The 21,121-nt window shown below is 34.2% G+C and overlaps 1 protein-coding gene across 1 annotated transcript in view; it reads left to right on the top strand.

Moving 5' to 3' along the window:
* The window catches only part of MDGA2 (MAM domain containing glycosylphosphatidylinositol anchor 2), a 925,916-nt gene extending 906,832 nt beyond the window's left edge, over nt 1-19,084 (top strand). The window contains exons 16-17 of the mRNA XM_042252298.2: nt 10,840-10,945; nt 13,592-19,084. Coding sequence (XP_042108232.1) covers nt 10,840-10,945; nt 13,592-13,680 — 195 coding nt within the window. The 3' untranslated portion in view covers nt 13,681-19,084. The remainder of the gene's footprint in view (nt 1-10,839; nt 10,946-13,591) is intronic.
* The last annotated feature ends 2,037 nt before the right edge of the window (nt 19,085-21,121 follow it).

Raw genomic sequence — 21,121 nt, 5'->3', positions numbered from 1 at the left:
TGTCAGTAGTAAAACATGCAGAAGTTTCTATGGGCACACATAATGAACAAGAAGAGTATGGAGGAGAAGCAAGAGGAGCCTGTAGCATGGGGTGAAAGCTGAACTGAAGAGAGGGATTGCAGCTCAGAAAAGGGGCTAATATCAATATCGATGCAGAGTTGAGAGTAAACAAAACATGCAGGTCACATATCACAGGATTTGTCAGAGAAACATGGAGATGCTTACCTGGGATTCGGAATACAAAAATAAAGACTGATGTGAGATGACATTAAGGAACCTCAAGAGCACAGGCACTGGGGAGTCGTGGAAGATTTTACTCAGGGGATGGGATGGCGCATCACTTAGGTGGTTGTATGGAAGGTGAGTCAAGGAGGTAAAGTCGGGCCAGCAAACCAGTTAGGACACTTGTAAAATTCACATAAGGGATATTGAAGGGACAAACCAGGGAAGTGGTACAAAGAAAAGAGGATAATTTCAAGATACATTTGGGTATAAAAACTAGCAGAACATTTTTATGTTGGGTATTTGGGAAGTAGCCATGAATGACCAAGAAGTTTCTAACTAGAGAATCTTGAGTATTGCCTGTTATTTTACCCATTACCTTAAATAACAAAGAGAGGAAAAGAGAAAAAAATTCTGGGATGATTAGGGTTATTTCTATTCTGGACATGTTAATGTAACATGCCTGTGGAATGTCCTCTTAATGATGTGCAGAGGGCTATTGTATATATTTTTCTGAAACTTTGAGGACAAACATGTATGTATGTCATTAGGCTTTCTGTGTTGCCTAAAACTATGGGAATGATTGATATTTCCAAGGAAAAGTGTACATATGTGAACAGTTATTAAAGACAGTGGAACCACATAGAACACAAACCAATCATTAACAATAAACTGTGGAAGAACAGCTTGATCCTAAGTAGTATTTTTTAGAGTTACAAGGAAGAATATCCAGGAAAGTTTGGTGACCGCAGAATTTGAAGAATGTGATTCTCAAACTGGAAAGCAGGTCAAGTCCAGACGACTGGTCCTTACAGACAGTTCCCACTTAAGAAATGCATAAGGTGGTAAGGAAATTAGGGAACCACCATCTTATTTAAAATTATTTCACTATTCATAATTAATTGTCTTCCCAGTCACTAATCATTTCTTTTGCAATATCTAATCTACTTTCAGGGTGCCTCCCAAGCAGCGCTAGTGGTTAAAAAAAACCCACCTGCCAATGCAGGAGATGCGAGAGACCTAGGTTCAGTCCCTGGGTTGGGAAGATCCCCTGGAGAAGGAAATGGAGACCCATTCCAGTATTCTTGCCTAGAGAATCCCATGAACAGAGAAGCCTGGCAAGCTCCAGTCCATGCACAGGACTGTGACTTAGCACGCATGCAATCTACTTTTAATTCTGCTGCTGCTGCTGCTGTTAAGTCACTTCAGTCGTGTCCGACTCTGTGCGACCCCATAGACAGCAACCCATCAGGCTCCCCCGTCCCTGGGATTCTCCAGGCAAGAACACTGGAGTGGGTTGCCATTTCCTTCTCCAACGCATGAAAGTGAAGAGTGAAAATGAAGCCGCTCTGTCGTGTCCAACTCTTAGTGACCCCATGGACTGCAGCCTACCAGGCTCCTCCATTCATGGGATTTTCCAGGCAAGAGTACTGGAGTGGGGTGCCATTGCCTTCTCCACTTTTAACTCTACTCAGAGTATTTTTCACATTAGCTATTATACTTTCCATCTCTTTAAGTTCAGTTTGAGTCTTTTTACAAAATACTCTTCATATCTTAAGGTAATGTTTTGAGCATATTAAATCCAGTTATAATAACTAATGTCTGCTAATGATATCATCTGTGCCAGTTTTTGGTTAGTTTTGACTGATTGATGTTTTCTCATCTTTACAAGTCATTATTTTCTTGCTTTCTTACATGTCTGGTAGTCTGACTGGGTGTCAGACATTGTAAATTTTACCTTAATAGGTGATGGGCTTTTTTTTTTTTTTTTTTGGTATTTATTTTGGAGCTTATTTGTGGAGGCAGCTTCCCCCCCCCCCCCCCCCCCCCGGCTTAGATTGACTTAATTTTTGGCTCTGCTGGGTCTTTTTTGCTGTATGTGTGCTTTCCCTAATTGTGGAGAGCAGGGGCTACCCTTTAGCAGTAAGCAGTGTGCGGGCTTCTCATTGCTGTGGCTTCTCTTGTTGCAGGGCACAGGCTTCAGGCAAACAGACTCAGTAGTTGTGGCCCAGGAGCTTAGTGGCTCTGCAGCACGTGGGATCTTCCTGTATCAGGGATCAAACCCTTGTCCCCTGCATTGGCAGGTGGATTCATAAACACTGAGCCACCAGGGAAAGCCCTGTGGATGTAGTTTATTAATACTCAGAAAATTTTTGTTCTTGCTTTAAAGATTTGTAGGTGAGATTAGAATAGTCTTTGCTAGCAGGTTGATTGTTTCTCAGTGCTGAGGCAAAAGTCTTCTGAGTACTCTATCCAATGCCCCATGAATTATGAGATTTTTCCAAGTCCTGTGTTAGCTGGACTCTGTTCCCTTAATTGCATTCCTCTGGGCCTTTCCCAGCCTTAGGTAGTTCTCTTTCATTCGAGTCCCATTCAGGACTTTGCTGAGAACTTCAGGGGGTTCCTCTGCAGATGTTTCTTTCTCTCCAGTTCTTTCTTTGCTGGTTTTCTACCCTACATACTCTAGCTGCCTTGGACTCTCAGGTCTCTCGCTTCAACCCAGATTTTCTAGTAGGCTCTACCTTTGTTCTGCTTTCTTCATAATCCACAAATTCTGTATAGGGCAGTCATAGAGCAAACCTCGTTTGACTTCTGTCACTCAGGGTTCACTGTTCTTCATTACCTGATGTCGTCTAGTGTTCTCAATACCATTGTTTCAGTATTTTTGTCAAGTTCTTTGGCTGTTTCAGTGGGGAGGATAAATCTGGTTTCTGTTATTCTATCCTGGAGGGAAGCCAATCAAAAAATGAAGATTTTGGATCAATGAACTTCTAAGCTATTTAAATTACTAATGAGAAATGAAGATAAATAAAATATTTTTTATGTTGGATCTCTAGGTTCTTCTGTCTCCAAGACATTTCAAGGTCTATTGGCTAAGGATTACTTTGCTTCATAAATTTTGATTGTTCAAGGAAACACAACTGTGGCATCCCAGCCTATTTTTTTTTTTAATTTAAGTTTGTTTTCAAGTTTCTTGTTGCTATTAACTTTTTTCAACTGTTTTTTTTTCCCTCAAAAGTCATTTATAAACTATCAAGCTTCTCAAAAATCTTTCTTTGATGTGTGATGCCTAGCAGAAAAACATGGTAAAAAAATGTATGAAATATATTGCCATATAAATTAAGTTGTGAGAAGTTTTAATATTATTCAAATGTAGGTTTGTGGCATCCAAGGATGTCTTTAATTTGAGTAGACAGGGTTTCTTTTACCTTTTGGAATTTTAAATGAAAAATAAGTGATTCTGAGCCTCTGTTAACATTGACACATTTTATGTTTTATTTTTTAGGAGTTTGTATGCATTCAAATTAGTTTGATTGTAAACTCTAAAAAAATAAAACAAAAATGCCACCACTTGCAAAGTTCTTTGTCTAAGTCTGTCCAATATATTTGCTTAGCTGACAATAACATTATTGTGTAGTACTTTTCCAGGCAAATAGAAATTTTCTCCTACTGAAATTTCTTTGGGGCTCTTTTTCTAGAATTAATTTAGCATGATCAGTGCTTGTAATGAAAATATACTTAGCTATATTCAGAAGGATTAGAGGGAAAAGTTTCTAAAAAGTAAAATTAATGCAGTGTTAGTCTTACAGTTGGAGATGGCAATGGCACCCCACTTCAGTACTCTTGCCTGGAAAATCCCATGGATGGAAGAGCCTGGTAGGCTGCAGTCCATGGGGTCGCTAAGAGTCGGACGCAACTGAGTGACTTCACTTTGACTTTTCACTTTCATGCATTGGAGAAGGAAATGGCAACTCATTCCAGTATTCTTGCCTAGAGAATCCCAGGGATGGGGGAGCCTGGTAGGCTGCCATCTATGGAGTCGCACAGAGTTGGACACGACTGAAGCAACTTAGCAGCAGCAGCAGTCTTACAGTGTCCCTTTTGTTTTATATCCTACACCTTGGAAAATATTTAACTGCCCTTTTTAATCCTTTACTTCTTTCACAGTACATTTCAGACATTTTCTGAGGGAAAATATAGAGACATTATGAGACTGACTTTACATTTTCTTTGTCACAGGCAAAAAGAATTCTGGAGATCTTCTATTCTTATACTCTCATTTAAAGATTTGGAAGTAAGCTTTGAGACAATTTATCTTAAATCACACAAATCCTTAATGTTAAATAGGGATTGGAAAAGAGATTATAATGCTCTCATCACATCAGTCTGCTTTTATATTTATCTAAGAATAATAACAATCCAGAAAATGTCCTTAGTAGATACTACATGCTTGTGTAGATATATATCTGACATTTTAATCCAAATTCCAGGGCAGTTTTAGACTTGATGGTTCCTGAAGTAACTAACAATTGAAAACATTTTCTAATTGCAGTTGATAGTGCCATCTAGTTCTTTCTGTTTTTGCCAGCAATCAAAATCTCATGTTATTATTTGAGATTAGAAGCTTTGACAACCATCTGACATTTATCCAGCAAAGTGGACTGGCAGAGTCTTGAGAAGTTACGCTCAGTGTTAATATTTATGTAGTTTCTCCAAAAAAAAAAAAAAATCTAAAAATAAAAAGTCAAAATTTAGGCTACCACCTGTTTATTATGTTGTTGCTGTTATTGTTTAGTTGCCCAGTCATGTCAGACCCTTTGCAACCCCATGGACTGCAGCATGATAGACCTCCCTGTCCTGTCCTGTTTATGATGCTCAGTTCAGTTCAGTTCAGTTCAGTCGCTCAGTCATGTCCGACTCTTTGCAACCCCATGAATCGCAGCACGCCAGGCCTCCCTGTCCATCACCACCTCCCGGAGTTCACTCAGATTCACGTCCATTGAGTCTCTCTTCTGTATTAGTTATGGATAGTTCTCCTGCTCTTCGCACCTAAGTGGGGAAAAGGCCATACTCCCCTTTTGCGATGGCCCACACTCTGGAGTGTGCTTCTCTGTGAATCTGAATAAATCTACATGTTACCTATCATAGAAAGGGGGGCGGGGGAAGGATAGTCTAATGATTTGCTGAACCAGTAATAAAATGAAAGTAAAATTATTAATGTTAATAGCTCTTTTCAAATTTATTCACATCCTCAAGTTTTTCCAAGTGGTGTACACTGTCAGTTTTCAAGCTACATTCCAAGTCTTTGACCTTGCCTTAGCAGTAATGATGAGAACCAATATATCTCATCAAATAGAAAACATTTGCAGAAGGCACCATTAATGTTGAAGTCAGATCATCAGAGCTGTGTTATAATCTTTGACTCCCCATCTGCTTTTGCTCCTTAATACTGCATGTAGCTCTTCCTACTTTTTTGAGAAATTATATTTGAACATCAGCTCTAATAGCATCATCTGTATTTTCCTACATATTGATATCTTTATCTTTATGCTTTAAAGCATTATAAATAAATGTAAGAAACTATCAATTGATGAATTAATTTTATGTAGTATAGTTTTGATACAGAAATTCACATTTTTTTTAAACTCCCACTAGCATTTACTCACTAGGAATTAATTTCCTGATCATGCAGTATTTCTCACATATTAAGTTTGCTGAATTGCATGCACACAGTGTGAAAATATTACCATTTTAAATTTGTCACTTCAGTTAAGGGAAACCATTTTAAATAAGATCAGTGTGATTGTGTGAAGAACAGGCTCTGAGTAATTTGAACCCTCTTTCAGGAGACCTGAACATCAATATTCTCTCCCTGAGAATCTAGATGCCATTAATTCCTTCTTGAAGGCAATTAAGCCAAAAGTGTCAGAAGTATTGAAGAGGAAAGGGACATAGTCTTATCCTTGTAATGTAATAGTAGTCAGAATCATGATGGTACTTAGTTAAAATATGACATATTTTAACCTATTAATTTAGAGAGCATTTCTTCTCTGAGTGAATATGATTCAGATTTTTTTAATTGCATACAGATCATATCTTCCATGTTGAGATACATCATATTATAATGGACTCTTATAGTTTCTCATCTTTGTATTTGAGGAAAAAAGATGTTTGTCACCAAGGACTTATTTTTAAAAGCACTTGAAAGTTTGACCAAGGTACATTATTTAAATTTAATTCATATACGTCGTATCTCTGTTATCTATCTCATAGTCAAAAACAATATAAAGGAGAAAGTATCCCTCTAGGTCTTTGTCTCAAAGCCATTTATAAGTCTATTAGAATCTGAGTGTCATAATAATTCAGATAGCATTGTAGTTGGTGTTCAGAGCATAAAGAGAATAATGTAATAAATATTTCTTTGTGAGAGTCCAGTGAGTTAAAAAGACAATCCATATCTTCCCAATAACAAAGCTGCTATGGAAATTAAAGGAAATGAATACACTGCACAGTATATTTTTCTTTCTTCTTGTCCAAACAGGACTATCAGGAAGGTTACAGTGTTTCTCTAGCTTGTTGGATTGGATCTCCCTATCATCACAAGATTTAAAATAAATATTAAAATAAAACAGTTATAACTGTACCAAGAGTTTGATAGTCAAAAGTTATTCTTATCATCCCAGTAATAACTGCTACTAATTCTCTGATTTTTTTCCCACACAATAACTAAAATGCTGCTACACTTATATGGGAAGTGATCAACTTTATTCAGAGACAAACTGTATTATCTATAGTTGTACAGATAAATGTAAATAATAAGTTTACAAAACAGTTTTTACTACTTCATTTAAGATCACCATGAAGTATTCCTATAAAAGAATGTTCTAGATAGAGGCGGTCCTCTGGGCATATGACAGTTCAGCTTTTGCTGATTTGTATTTCTGCTGTTCATCCAACTACACACTTGTGGTCAACACTGCCAGTAGGCAAGCAGCACACATATTAAAATACATCAGTCAATCTACTCCCTGATGTTTACCATAAAAGGCTCCCCAATACTCCCTCTCAGTCTGACCATAAGAGAAGGGTGGCAGCGTCCTTCACAGCCTTGCTGCTTGGAGAGCTTTGTTTTTAGCACAAGCCTAGGTTCAATCTTGTGTTTTTCATCCAGCTGCACAGGAAGGCAGAAAGAGGGGAAGAAACAGAGAATTAATAGGAAAAATAGAAATGTTTAATACTTTAAACTCAGTGACAGAAGTTATGAAATGCTTTGAGCAATGGCAGGATTATTCTTCTACTGAAAGGTGCCGGGGTCCAGCCCCGGTGGATCCAGGGAAATTCCAAGCGTGGACGGTGTAGGCGAGGAAAACTTATTTGTTTATTAGTATAAGATTAGATTAGGAAGAAATAGTGTAGTAGGAAAATTAAGTGGAGAAAAGAGGCTGAATAACTTGGTTTACATGAAAAGCCAATAAAGTTCCAGACAAGAAGCTTGCACCATCTACATTAGGCCACCGGCGTCCGTTTGAATATCTGAGAGTGCCCTGCCTTGGGCTCTCTCTCTTATGGATCTTAGAAGCTGGGACAAGTAAGTAGACAGGGTGAGCCTCCACGCCCCAGATGGTAATTCAGCCAGAAATCAGAGTAAAGAGGAGACACGGGGAAACCAGTCCAGCGACTGGCCCGGCCCCTATTGTCCAGAAAGGGCTTTTATACCTTTTTTTGTACATAGACATCAATGGATAATATAAAATTATGCAGCATCAGCAGCCCTGACTCTTATCAAAACCAGGCTTTCTCTCTGCATACCTAGTTGTATACACAAGTCTTAGGTGATTTACATCATCTTCTGGCCAGAGGGCCAATTAACATTTTATGGCCCTTTTCTGATAAGGGTTTGTCAACCAGAAGGCTTATTTGTGTTGTTCTTCCCAAAGTCTGGTGCCACTCTCAGAAAGCACTAAATAAAGTTACATTCTTACATAGCAAGGACACAAGAGGAGTGCAGTGATATATAACAAAGAAAAGTAATTAACTCAAAAGTTTAGTGTTGCTAACATCAAAACTACTACATTCCTATTTCTATATCCCTATTACATTGATTAATATCCTTTAGATAAAGGATATCCTTTAGATAAATGTCTAAAAGATAAAGAATATGGAGGCCCAGCGGCAATCACTGAGTCAACAGTGAAAACCCGTCACCAATATGATTTTTAGCTCTTTAGAAAAGACTCTGTATCTTTAAGATGCTTTAAGCTTTGTGCCTCTCACGGTTGGGCCCTGTAAACAATTCGCAAGCTGTAAGAGGTCCAGGGGAACCTGTTAGGCAAGCTAGAGAGTTATCAGAGGGGGTTTAACTGAAACATCCCTTTCAAATGCAGAAGACTAAAGCCCTAAGTTGACTTTTTTCAGAGTGTGTCAGAAGAGTGGAAAAGCAGAGTACAAAGGCCAGCAGATTTTTGTTTTTTGGGGTACATGCTCAGGAAATACCAGGGGGACACCCTGAGATCTGACTCGCCTTGCCCATTAGATCTCTGCCACATGACCTTGTCACGGGTGGGCTTCCTCACACTGGCTTCCGGCATCAAGGTATGGCTGCTCACTGCTTGAAAGTCAATATAAGGCCAGGTTGGTGGAAAGGAAAGTTTGCATAATACATCCTTGTTCATACTTCCTTCCAGGATTAAAATTTGACTGGGAGGCAGAAATCTACCCTTTCTTCCATTCAATCTTTAAAATACATGCATAAAAGAAAAAAATTGTGATGATAACATCCTACTTCTATTCAGTAAAGTATTTGTCTTGGGGCAAAGTGGAAAATATTTGATATTGTCGAATCAGACTCATAATAGCATGAACTTTGAGTTCTGACTTTCTCCAAGATAACATTCCATTCATGTTGTTATCTTCAGGAGAGAAGACTCAGCATCACATGACTGAAACTAAGAAGGGGGTGGGAATAACCATTGATTTACTCTTAACATTGATTCTTTACCAGGTAAGCAGCACGTATTTAAAAAAAAAAAAAAAAAAAAAGGAAAAAAGCTCCATTACTTAAAAACCCATTGTTAGGAAAAAGGCAGTACTTTCTCATAGATAGACTGCTGATAAAATGATCCTGAAGAACCATGTGTTCCAAATAATTGTGTATAATAATTATGTGAAATATATTCATTTCAGCCTTGTTCAGAATAACTGAAAATAATTTTATTGTCTAACAATAACAATACATACTGATTAAATAAATTTTGTTCTATCAATAATGGGGACTATTCTGCTGCCATTAAAATGACTTCTCCTTTTCCATATTCAGTGCTTTTGAATTTTTATACCATTGATTTTGTATTTAAATTTTCTCTCTTGTAATTTAAATAGTCCTCTGAGGGTTTTTAGCCACTACCCAGATATCTTCCAAAACACCACCCTAAGTCAAATGCAAATTATCATTCCCAGGCAGCCAAACTAAGGTTTCAGTCCTGATTCTGTCTAAGGATGGAGCATTTATACATTCCCAACTTGGTTCTAAATATTTTAACTCTGGTCTGCCATTTTATTTTGGCTTCAGTGATATAAGACAAATTGGATGCTTTTCAAAGAAATGGCTTTGGACACTACTAACATATAATACTTGTCTCAAAATAGGTAAGCAAGAAATCCTCTCATATCTAATTTAATTCTAAATTAAATATAATAATAATATAATTTTTAAAAAAAACTTCTCAAATCTTTTTATCCTATAAAATGAAACTTATCCTCATTCTTAAGGACCATATTTAAGTAGGGAAAGGAAAGTCCTCAGAAAAATCACCACGAATTTACCTTTAAGAAGTCATATTAAACACTCTAAGATAAGACAGAAACAAAAATTTTTGTATTCATAAAAATAGTCTTTTGCTCTAATTTGTTGCAATGAAATAAGATTAGAGATCGTATTAAATTACACACATTAGTTTGATGTTGAACATAGCTCTTTATTAAGCTAATTTTTCTTCAGAAAGAACAAACTAGATATTTCATTTTGGTACCTAGAAATTTTTCTGGGAATATAGTCACTAAGTGCATAGGTTACTTTTTCTACCAAAAGGATACTGGAGGCAAGGAGAATTTGTGAGACAAGACAGAAAATTTATGAAGAGTTTTATGTCTATAAAAATGAAATAAAAAAGTGTTATTTGTCCTTACATTGACTTTGTATCCAGAATTTAGTAATAAATGTAGGTTGATTTCATTCATCTATTCTTTCAACACTAATGTTTTAAGACTTAGTGCCAACCAATGTTCTAGATACTGAAAGTTTGAAGATCTGCCATTAAACCCATGAATATCTCCAAGTATTTAAAAACAGAGCATATGGGGAATATGATTAACTTATTCACTGTGTAAACACTTGTTCTGGGCTTCTGTAAACATAGCACTGTCACAATGAATCTGGAACTGATTCATCCATAAAATGTATCTTTAATAGAAAGCTAGTGTTATGAGATATGTTTAGAGAACATTGGAGGGAATCTATTTCAGAGGAAAAAAATGTCCTTACTCTTGAAACCAAAAAGTGATATGATTTGTTTTTTGTAGCTGTTTTTATTCTATTATTCAATTAGGTTTAGTTTTGTTTTAAAATTGACACAGAGCTTATAAAATGGAAAACTGCCGTACAAGGAAGATCCTATTATTGGTTTTGTTGAGAAAGTTTTTTTGCAAGCAAGAATTCTGAAGACTATCAATAATAAATACCAGGATTGTCAATTTTCGGTTTGGCTCCTCTATTTCTCAGTAAAAATTCATCTGCAAATCAAAGTTCTACATTTAGGTTTGTTTCATTCATATTTGTAGCTCATTTTTGAAGGTATTCGAGGTCCTGGCATAGAAGGTGACATTGCCATTGATGATGTATCAATTGCAGAAGGAGAATGTGCAAAACAAGACCTAACGACTAAGAGTAAGTGTCTGTTCTTGGATCTGTTGGTGTGATGTTAAAGTAAAGTAATGACTATTAGGCTAATATGGTCTAATCGTTAAAATGAATTTATTTTTAGCTTGTTTATTCAAAAATTTCCTATGCATGAAACTCTAAAATTTCAAACATATTTTAAAATCAAATTATTAAATCCAGTGGTAGACACTAGACCTCAGTTATTTGACCTAAAATAATTTTGATTTTGGTTCATATAAGGCAAGCACACTTTGACTTTTAATTAAGGTTTTTAAATATTTTTTGTTTATATTATTAATTTCAGAAGATTTTTAAACTATTATTAAAATATCTGGCTAATCCAAATAATCAACCTACATTTATATAGCCATGGCTATTTTTATTCCCCCAAGTTTATGAATGTATTTTCTAGGTCTAACTTTTGCCAACCATTTTAACAGATTCAATCTTGTGACAAGTCTTAGTATATATGTATTAAGTAATGGAGTAGCCTGATTTTTTTCCTGGTATGATTAATCTCCTACATCCATCACAATCTTGTTTAGTAATTTGGTTTCAATATTTATTCTGGTTTGAGTATTATGATATAATGATATCTTCAAATTGTATTTTTTTCACCAAAAATTCATTTTTAGTAAAAGAGTATATAGAAAATTATAAATAATGCAAAAAGTATCAGAGTTATGTACTGAGCTGGTTTTTAAAAATCCTCATTATATTATTCATGTGAAGATGAGAAATTTAAAATTATTCTTGTGAAAAGTTCCTCCAATTGAAGGGTTTTCATAGAACCATCTGGAATCTTTAATTTTGTGGTTATTTAAAGAGGTATCAATCAAACTAAATATATACAAATGACTCATCAATTATTTAACACTTACAAAAAGAGCATGAATATCCACTTTGTATAAGTCTAGAGCAAATCAGAGTCTTTGTTAATTTAGTATATTTGGTGAGAAATTATATCAGTCTGGATGTTGAAAGTCAAATTTATACAACTGTCCACTGATTGCCCATAAAAACTGAATGGACTCCATTTTTGAATATTGTTAAAAATTAAATTGTGTATAACAATGAGCCATTTTGCTCATTTTTTTTCTCCTTTTTATCATTACACTTAACATTTCAAGTAACAATTTTAGTAAAAATTTCTCCTTGTGTCTGGCTAATTTTGCTTTAGTAAACCAGTAGCTAAATCCAAATGAAGTAGGTTTATCAAATACACAGCAAAGCAAGCATTCTTCTCAGAGGGCAAACAGATTTCTTTTGAATTTCACAACATGGATCCACAACAGTAACAGTATATTAACTGAAGATAGTTACCATCTTATACAGAAATCTTACATTTTGATAATTAAATCACGAAAATTATTATAAATCAAATACATTTTCCAAATGAGGAAAGCAAGAGAACCTAATTTACTTTCCCAAAAGGAGACAGAAGAAATGTAGCCACAATGAAATGACCATGAAAACCCACAGGCACTTTATTATTATATGATGGAACAGTTTCATAACCAGTTTTCTTCTCCTAAACTACTAAATCCAGAAAAATGTGTGACTATTTTAAGTAAGATATCTATATTTATTGGTGGTATCTTTATTTAGCCTCTGTAAATCAGAGAAAATAAATCTAATTGAAGGAAAAAATTTCTTTGCTATGAGATAATATTCTGTTACATTTGTTTCTCTTTATCACTTTTTAAGTTCATTTTGATGAAAACTGTTGGATGAATATTAAATTTATGTTAATTTTTAAGTGCAAACTAGCTTGGAGGCCAAAGGCCCCTTCCTAATTGCTCAGGCTCCCAACCCCTCTCCAGTAGTAAATGTAGCACTCTGGCCATGCTATCAAAAGCTGAGATTGTGTGTCTCTTTCTAACCCCAGCTCGCTCCTAGGTGAGACCCATTTTGTAACCTAAGACAGGTTAATAAATTATTGGGTTTGTCCTTGTTAGTCCTCCTAGGTAAACTACACATTCTAAGAGGTATCATCTGGATATGAAATTTACTAAAATTATCAGCTACAGGAGGCATCTCAAGGCTGATCGGTGAAACAATGTTTAGTTAGAACAGAGTTCCTAGCACTTTAAAACATTACACTAAGGAGCATATTTTTTTATCTAATTTATAGATAATTGGCTGATCTAAATATATATAATCTACTATTTGCAGTAGTTAATTCCTTTACCGATAATAATCCCTACCTAGTTTTCATAGAGTAGATTTTCTTTAAGCTTAAACATCTCTGAAAACTTTTTTTAAAAACAGCTGACCTTTTAGATTTTTGAGAATTTTCTCTGTGTGAATGCCTTCATGTGGCCAACAAAACTCTGAGATTGAGCTAAGCCACAAATTCATATAAATATCTTCTGAACAGGTTTTGTAGCATATCATATCAATTCAAAAATCTGAAAATAGTTTAATTTTATCAAATTTCTAGGCATATATTCAAGTTATTTTCCTTTTCACTTGTCTTGGAAATGAATCTGATAAATAAAACAAACCAAACCAAAACAACAAATGTCTTCCAAAAATATCTTCTGTGTACTAAGATTGTTTTGTTAGTTCACTAAAGTTGTATTGGTAGCTACATGGGGTACTTAGTCTCCTTTTCCATTTGTTTCTTGGCATTTATTTCCTTGTCTTTAGATTCCGTTGATGGTGCTGTTGGAATTTTAGTACATATGTGGCTTTTTCCGGTTATCGTCCTCATCTCTATCTTAAGTCCTCGAAGGTGACCTTACCCTGGCAGAGGCTATAAAAGATTCACCAGGCACTAGCATGAAGAAAGAGTCTTTGTAAATGGACACTGAAAAAACAAACTACCAAAGATTCCTCCACTGACTACTGACTCAAAAATAAAATAATAAAAACAAATTTTTTTTAAGCACTGGGGATAAAAAGACATCATGGAAATATAACTTATTCCTCACTACAAATAAAAGAAAATCTTGACCTGAGTAGAGAAGAGACCTTCAGGTGCTTCTATGGCTAAAATGATTACATACAGCATCATCTGGTCATCTGGTTGAACTCGGAAAAAAAAAAAAAAAAAGAGCTATAGAAATCCTTGTCAAAGCACAAAGTCATGGCTGGTTTTGTTTCAAATGAATAGTTTGCTTGTTACTATGGAAACCTAATGGCCTGCCAACGAAAACCTCACTGTAAACAGGGTACGTGAAGAGCTGGCATTTATTTTCCTTTTGAGAAGGTTTTGCATAGAGAATTAAATAAATGTAGGCCCTTTTACCTTTGGTTGTTACCCTTCCTTGACAATAACCCGAACTCGGAATTATTTAAAACATTCTTCTTCCTCCCCACCTTATCCCTATCCCACCTTTATTATTATTATTTGTTTTCCTCCCATGGCTAAGCTAGATAACTGTATGCTGTCTCTTTTTGCATGCACTACTATCCAGGATGGTAAACCTGGGCTTACACATTACACAGGCTTATCGGAGTTTGCTTGCGGCCACTTGAACACCCAAACTAAGTCATCTGTTCCAACGAAGAAACCAAACCACCATCTTTTATAAATTGCCATGGAAACCAAGTGCCTTCAATGAGACAAGCCTGAATAATTTTCAACTCAGAAGCTTGCACTGCTAAGAGTGGTTTGTGTAAAACTATTTTATAAACAAACTACAGAGCCTAAATGTGCAAATTACAGGCAAGACAACAAAGCCGCTTCTGAAGAAGAAAGGACCGAAGCTGCTGCGTAAGCCCATGCAGACGAGAGATTTGTTGTTTGACCTCCTAGACAGCCATGGCCTTTTGGCTTATTGTCCATTAGAAAATAACTTCCATTGAGACCAGACATGGGAGCAACACTTTTTTTCTTCCAGGTTATTAAATGGGTCAACCAGAACAAAAGGTTGTTAAGATAATAATTAGCGCAGAAGGTGGTAAAACACAAGCGTGATTTTTTATTCTAACCTCCATTTGAAATGAAATTGGCCCTAGCTTTAGAGGGAGCAAGAAAATGTCTGTGATTGCAGTGCATACAAACTCTACAGTGGAACTGGGCCTGACAAATCTGGCTTTATTCTAAACACTGAGGGTAAAATGCCTCTGCCCTTTAGTCAGACTCTGTGCAAATTGTGAAATATTATTTTATTATTTTGCCAAGATTAAAAAACACTTTTACAAAAAAACAAAAACCTGTAAAAATGATTTTGAGCTACCTGAGGACAAATCATACCTTTAACCAGCCAGTTTTCCAATGCATTGTAAATTTCACTTAAACCTGTTGGTTATGAAAATTTGAAGATCTTTTTCCTTAAATTATCTCAGCTTTTAACTTCATTTAAAAAGACTTTGTCTAAAGAAGAATACTATTATTATTATTATTATATGTTCTTTCAACACCCCAGGATTAAAAAACTGATTATGCAAGTAATTGGGATATAAGTATTAAATTATAACATTTGCAAATATTAATATAAAAAGCACAACAAAATGTAGTGGAAAATGACAACGCTTGATTTTTTTAAAAGAAAATTCTGTAGAAATGTTTGTGCAAATTCAGTAATTCAACTTAAAAGATAATTTTACAGCTATGTTCAATAAAGCCTCTTTCCAGGTAAGGTATGAAAAGCAGTATGTGTGTTTGTTGAACAACATTCACTTATCACCAAAATGAGACTAGTTATACAATTTACTGGTTATGTTACCATGGGATAAATCTTCAGTGCTTCATATACTGTAATGTCTGCAGGAAGAAATTCTGATAGGGAATCTCTGATGCACTCTCTCTTATCTGTAATACATGTTAAAAAAGTAACTTTTGAAAGTAAAATATGAAACAAATATAAACTTGGAATTTAATGTGTATTTTCATAGTTAAAGAGGGGACCAGTCTGAGTATTCCAGGAGTAATAGAATCGAGCTAACTCAAGTTCTTTAAATTAAGCAGAATAAACAGATGAATTTAATAACATATTTGAACAGATCAGGCACATTGAAAAAAATTTCAAAATTATAGTCACCTATTTTATCAAACCAAAGAAATTAAAGTAAACAATATTTGAGACACTTAGCTTAATATTTACTAAATCTCCCTTCACCTTGACTTCCATTTTATGTGGCAACTAACCACTTCTCTCCACTCTCCCATATTAGTGAATCATATTTTTAAATTTATTTTCTGCATATTCATTTCTGATAATATCAATAAAAATATTCTAGATCAAAAGAGAGGCTTAACTTATTGTACCTGGCCTTCTTTCCTTGATCTTTATTTGAGTGAGGCTTTTGCAAAAATCACAACAAAACAAAATCTACATTCAGAATATTTGGATATGTATATGTCCTTCTCAGAAAAAGAATCAAGTCTTTTCTCCCAAGTTACCCTGAACAAAGAAACTGCTGTCAGCAAAAGATACAGTTCTACTACTTAACATTCACAAAATACTAAAGTCTTTCTATAACCTTTCACACAGTAAGAATATACAAGCCTTCAGAAGTTCATGAGAACTGGCTGGTACTCCAAAAAATAATTTTGATTAAATGAGAAATTGCAGATGAATGTCAAAAACAAAAGAGTGATCAGAACTGCAAATCAATCAACTTTATTGGTATGGTAATAAATTAAAATATATAACTCAAATGGATTCTAGATCGCTTATATAAACCAACAAACATAGAATCAATGTTTTTCACTCAGAGCACATGTTTAGTTGTTTTAATTGAAAGACAATGGATAAAAATGCAGAAATTTTTAAAAGGTTGGCATACAGGCAATGTAAATTGTGAGGTATTCCCTTCTTTAATATTAGCTATAATAACTTTAAAGCACTTAATCTGTTTACCAACTGCCTTCCTTTTCCTAATACTTTTGTATATGAGTTGAACTCTCCAATGTACCCCCCCTTTTCCTTTTTGATAACATTTAAAGTATAATTGATGCCAGTATTTTGTTGTTGCTGTTCTTTCATAGGAAGGCATTAGGCAATAGAGCTTTTAATTTCCTGGGAGAAAGATTATATCATATAATCTACTGCCAGTAGTTGATCCTAATTAATAAGAAGCATTACTCTGTTTCATCAGTTCAAAGATGCTTGTTTCTCCACATTTTAACATCTTTGCAATCAAGCATATTTTAATTACAATTAATAGCATTTCTGTGTAGTGATATAGAAAATAAGAATACATCCTAAAAACAATGGCATCTTAGTTATTGAAATTCACCAAAGTTTCCAAGTTTCAAATCCTGCCCAGTGTTATTACTTTTCAACAGAAATAATACCCACTTCATATTTGTAGGATTTATATTACTTGAATACACATTATTTAAAAATAACAACTTTAATTTTGTGCTTTTAAAAAATCTGAGTCTTCTCTTACATACATTATAATACAAACCTAGCCCTGCTTTCTTTCTTTTTTTTCCTGCTACCTATTTTTTAGTTCTATCATAAATTACAATATGCCACGTACCCCTGGATTAAAATGTTTTCTGTTTTTATGTGATTCATAGCACTTAATGCATTAGAAGTTTGGCCTGCCATTAAATTTCTTTCAGAGATTTGAAAAATGCATGGTGCATCACAATGTCATGTAATAGGCTAAACTAATGATATTTCATTTCACCTACATCACAGCATCGACTTTGGCATGGCAATGAATTGTGATAAATAACAATAATGAGAATTGCAAACCAGCTGGTCAGTTACATCATGTTAAAAATGGTAAAAAAAAAAAATACCATTCTTTACTTTTATATTTTAAAATATGACAAAATATGAATGACAACTGTACTAACTTTTCACCAAACATGCATTTTTATTTTAAAGACTTTATAATAAACTTATCTGTCAAAATGTGTAATTTGAAGAACAATTACTTTAGTTCCATACTTAAGACTGTATGAAACTGGCTGTGGTGTTTTTCATGATCAATTTTTGTTTGTTTTGATTAGTGAACTGAAAGATACTGATAGACTACATAATCAGAGTTTGATAGAATGACTTCAAAGGATTCTATTGAATGCATGTTCTTTATCAACAAACTTTTTTTTTAATGTGCCTTTCAAAGATCAGAGCCTCTCAACAGACATTTAAACTGGAAAAAAATCATTCTGAATTCATTTTCTTCTTGGGTGATGGCTACTTCTTACTAATTGCTTCCTCTGCATCTCAACAAGGCAGAAGGTATACTCTTCTTGCAACTGGGTAGTTGATGTCAAGGAGGAGTTATTGCATTTTCTGTGAAAACAATAAAATCATAGGGTTCAATCCCAAGTTATTTCCTTTCCTACAATGCTCCCTTTGTGACTAACTGGCTTGATTAGTTTTCTTAGTGCTTATTTTTAAAAAGCAATGTCTCTGGCATTTTCTACTTCTACTTAGAAAAGCTACTGCAGAATGATCAGAACTTTTTTTCAAATATGGTATAAAAAGTTCTCTGCTGATATCCATAATATTTATAAGTAAATATGTATGTTATTACATAGAAAAAGTAAGACTTAAAAATTTGAAATTTTAAAGTGAAATATGCCAGTTCAGAATCAATCTATCATATGTACATGTCTGTTTGGAAACAGAAGTGAAAGTTAGGTTAGGGAGAGATAAATATTCCATATATTTGTATATGGACTTCTTTATTGACATTAATATAAGGCTTAATAAATCATGATTGGTGATTTCATTACTCTGAATCTACATTGAGTATATTGGAATTAAGGAATTGGAATTCAAAATTTGAATAAGGCAAGGGTTAAACTTTGGGTAAAAATTGAAATAGTTTTTCATAAAGGAACCTGATGAATTTAATTTCAATTGTACTAATTTTCCATAAGTTGAGTTTAAATGTAATCTTATTTTTCAATAAAGTGATGGGAAATTCTATGAAATAGGGATTAGCCTATTAGTTTCAGCTTGTGTTAGTATGGCTCTCAATTCTTGTCCTGGATTTCCAGGATACCATTTTTATTTCTTGAGGCATCAGTATATTTAAATGTATACGTTCAATAAAATATATGCTGTGTTAAATTCATATCGAATATTAGTTACATTTTAGATCTCAAAGTTTAGATTTAACTTACTTTTCCTTTTGATATTTTCTTTCTGCTAATAGTTGCAGATAGCTGTATGTAATCTTCCCTTGGATTTTCTTTCAATAAATGAAATATGTTAAATACTCTTCTAGTGTTTTGGGGAAATTTCTGCTGTTAATAAGCACTTAGGTTAGAAACAAAAAGATATTTAGAATAGCAATTATATTTTCAAGTTAAGATGAGAATGCCATCATTTCTCTCACTATTGAATAGCTTTTATAGACTCAACACTGCAGTGAAGCACAATTAGCCCATTAAAGATATGTGTTGATTTTTACATCCTTTCTGAGGGATCATTTATTTATAAGATTGTGTTAAACAAGTAGGCACTAAAATTTTCCTGAATAAACTGTGATTTAAGAATGGTGGCTCAATTTAGTAACTGTGGGCTTCTGTATGGTTACAGATTAACAGTACTACTATTTTCCAGGATGAAAGTTTTAATAACATATTTCATGGAGGCACTGTTGGGTGAATATACGTCTTCCAAGGGAAAATAATAGTACTGCTTGACAATGATTTGAGTGAAACAAATTATAAGTGGAATCCTAAAACTTGTTTATTATTATTTCCCTGTTGCCTATTTAGCTTAGTTTTTTTCTTCATCTTTGGTGTTATAGCTTTATATCCATTGAAACTTTGGAAATACAGTTAACAGTAATAGACCTATTAAGCATCCTCAGAAATCAACTACCTAATTGCTCCATAACTGCCTATTAAAGTACTGGTTATTCTTCATGAGCTATTTGAATAGTCAAATTGAAGACTTTGTCCATATTTGATTCCTATGGTACTTATATTCTTTAAATTATTCTTTAGTTGTCCGCACATCTGCTTCTCAGCTGAAGTTGTAACCACCTCCATGGCAAGGACTATGTCTTTTTACAGATTTAAGAGCTTCCAGTTTACCTGGGTTCTACAGAGGTGATTGAATTAATGATTACCAAATTAATTCTTGATTTAGACCTACATTTAGAAGAAAACTTACTCAATGAACACAGGAAATAAGCAGTCATGTCAACTTTCAGTTATGAAATCAGTGACATTTCACAGACAGAAGACATCTCCTAGGTGCTGAGAAAAATAAGGAATCGAGGCAAATGAAACATCAGTTTACCCATTTCCAATACAATTTTCAAGCACTTCTTAGTTTAAAAGAAAATTATTGTATTTCTTAATAAAAAGGCAAACCTTTTTAATGTTTCCACGAACAAATTAAGGAAAAGGAGTCTAATTCTGCATGTTTTGTGTTGATGTTATCCTTATACATGAGAATAATATGACATAGAATCCCTTCTTTTAATCAAAATATATTAATTATAGACTATTATGCTTCATTTTGGGGGCTTCCCTGGTGGCTCAGAGGTTAAAGCGTCTGCCTCCAATGTGGGATACCCAGGTTCGATCCCTGGGCTGGGAAGATCCCCTGAAGAAGGAAATGGTAACCCACTCCAGTATTCTTGCCTGGAGAATCCCATGGTCGGAGAAGCCTGGTAGGCTACAGTCCACAGGGTCGCAAAGAGTGGGACACGACTGAGCAACTTCACTGTACTATACTATACTATACTATACTATGCTTAATTTTACATTCAGGAGATCACATGAGCTAAATTCAGCCTTAGTTCTTTTCTAGAGTTTGCTGGAGTATATATAGATAGACAGATAGAAAGATAGATAGATATCTCTTGGGATCCAATCATCCATTAGATTTGAAATGAAGTATATTTTAGTACGCAAATATTTTAGAGTTGAATGATAATAAATTATAAAACTAAGAAATTTATTTAGTTCTAGATAATATTTTAGGTATCAAATACAAGATTCTTACACATGGAACAAAATAATGAGAAAATTTAATTTTCAAAATTGGTAACAGATGTCTATTAATTTTAATATTTTATTTTGATTCTGCTTTGAATTATATATCTTGATTTCAAAAACTGACACAATTCAACAGCCCAATGAGCCCAAAATAAAAGATGGTACAGTGCTAGTATGTGACAAAAATGATAATAATTAATTAAAAAATAAGTAGTACACTGTCATAATTTTTAATGAGATAAACATGCATCCTTTCTTTTTCATTTACTTATTGCCAGTATTGTATACAAGAGTGGGATGTT

Source organism: Ovis aries, chromosome 7, assembly GCF_016772045.2.
Source record: "Ovis aries strain OAR_USU_Benz2616 breed Rambouillet chromosome 7, ARS-UI_Ramb_v3.0, whole genome shotgun sequence".
In the NCBI taxonomy this organism is placed as follows: domain Eukaryota; kingdom Metazoa; phylum Chordata; class Mammalia; order Artiodactyla; family Bovidae; genus Ovis; species Ovis aries.
Note: the sequence above shows the minus strand (reverse complement) of the source record. Positions and strands in the feature narration are given on the sequence as shown.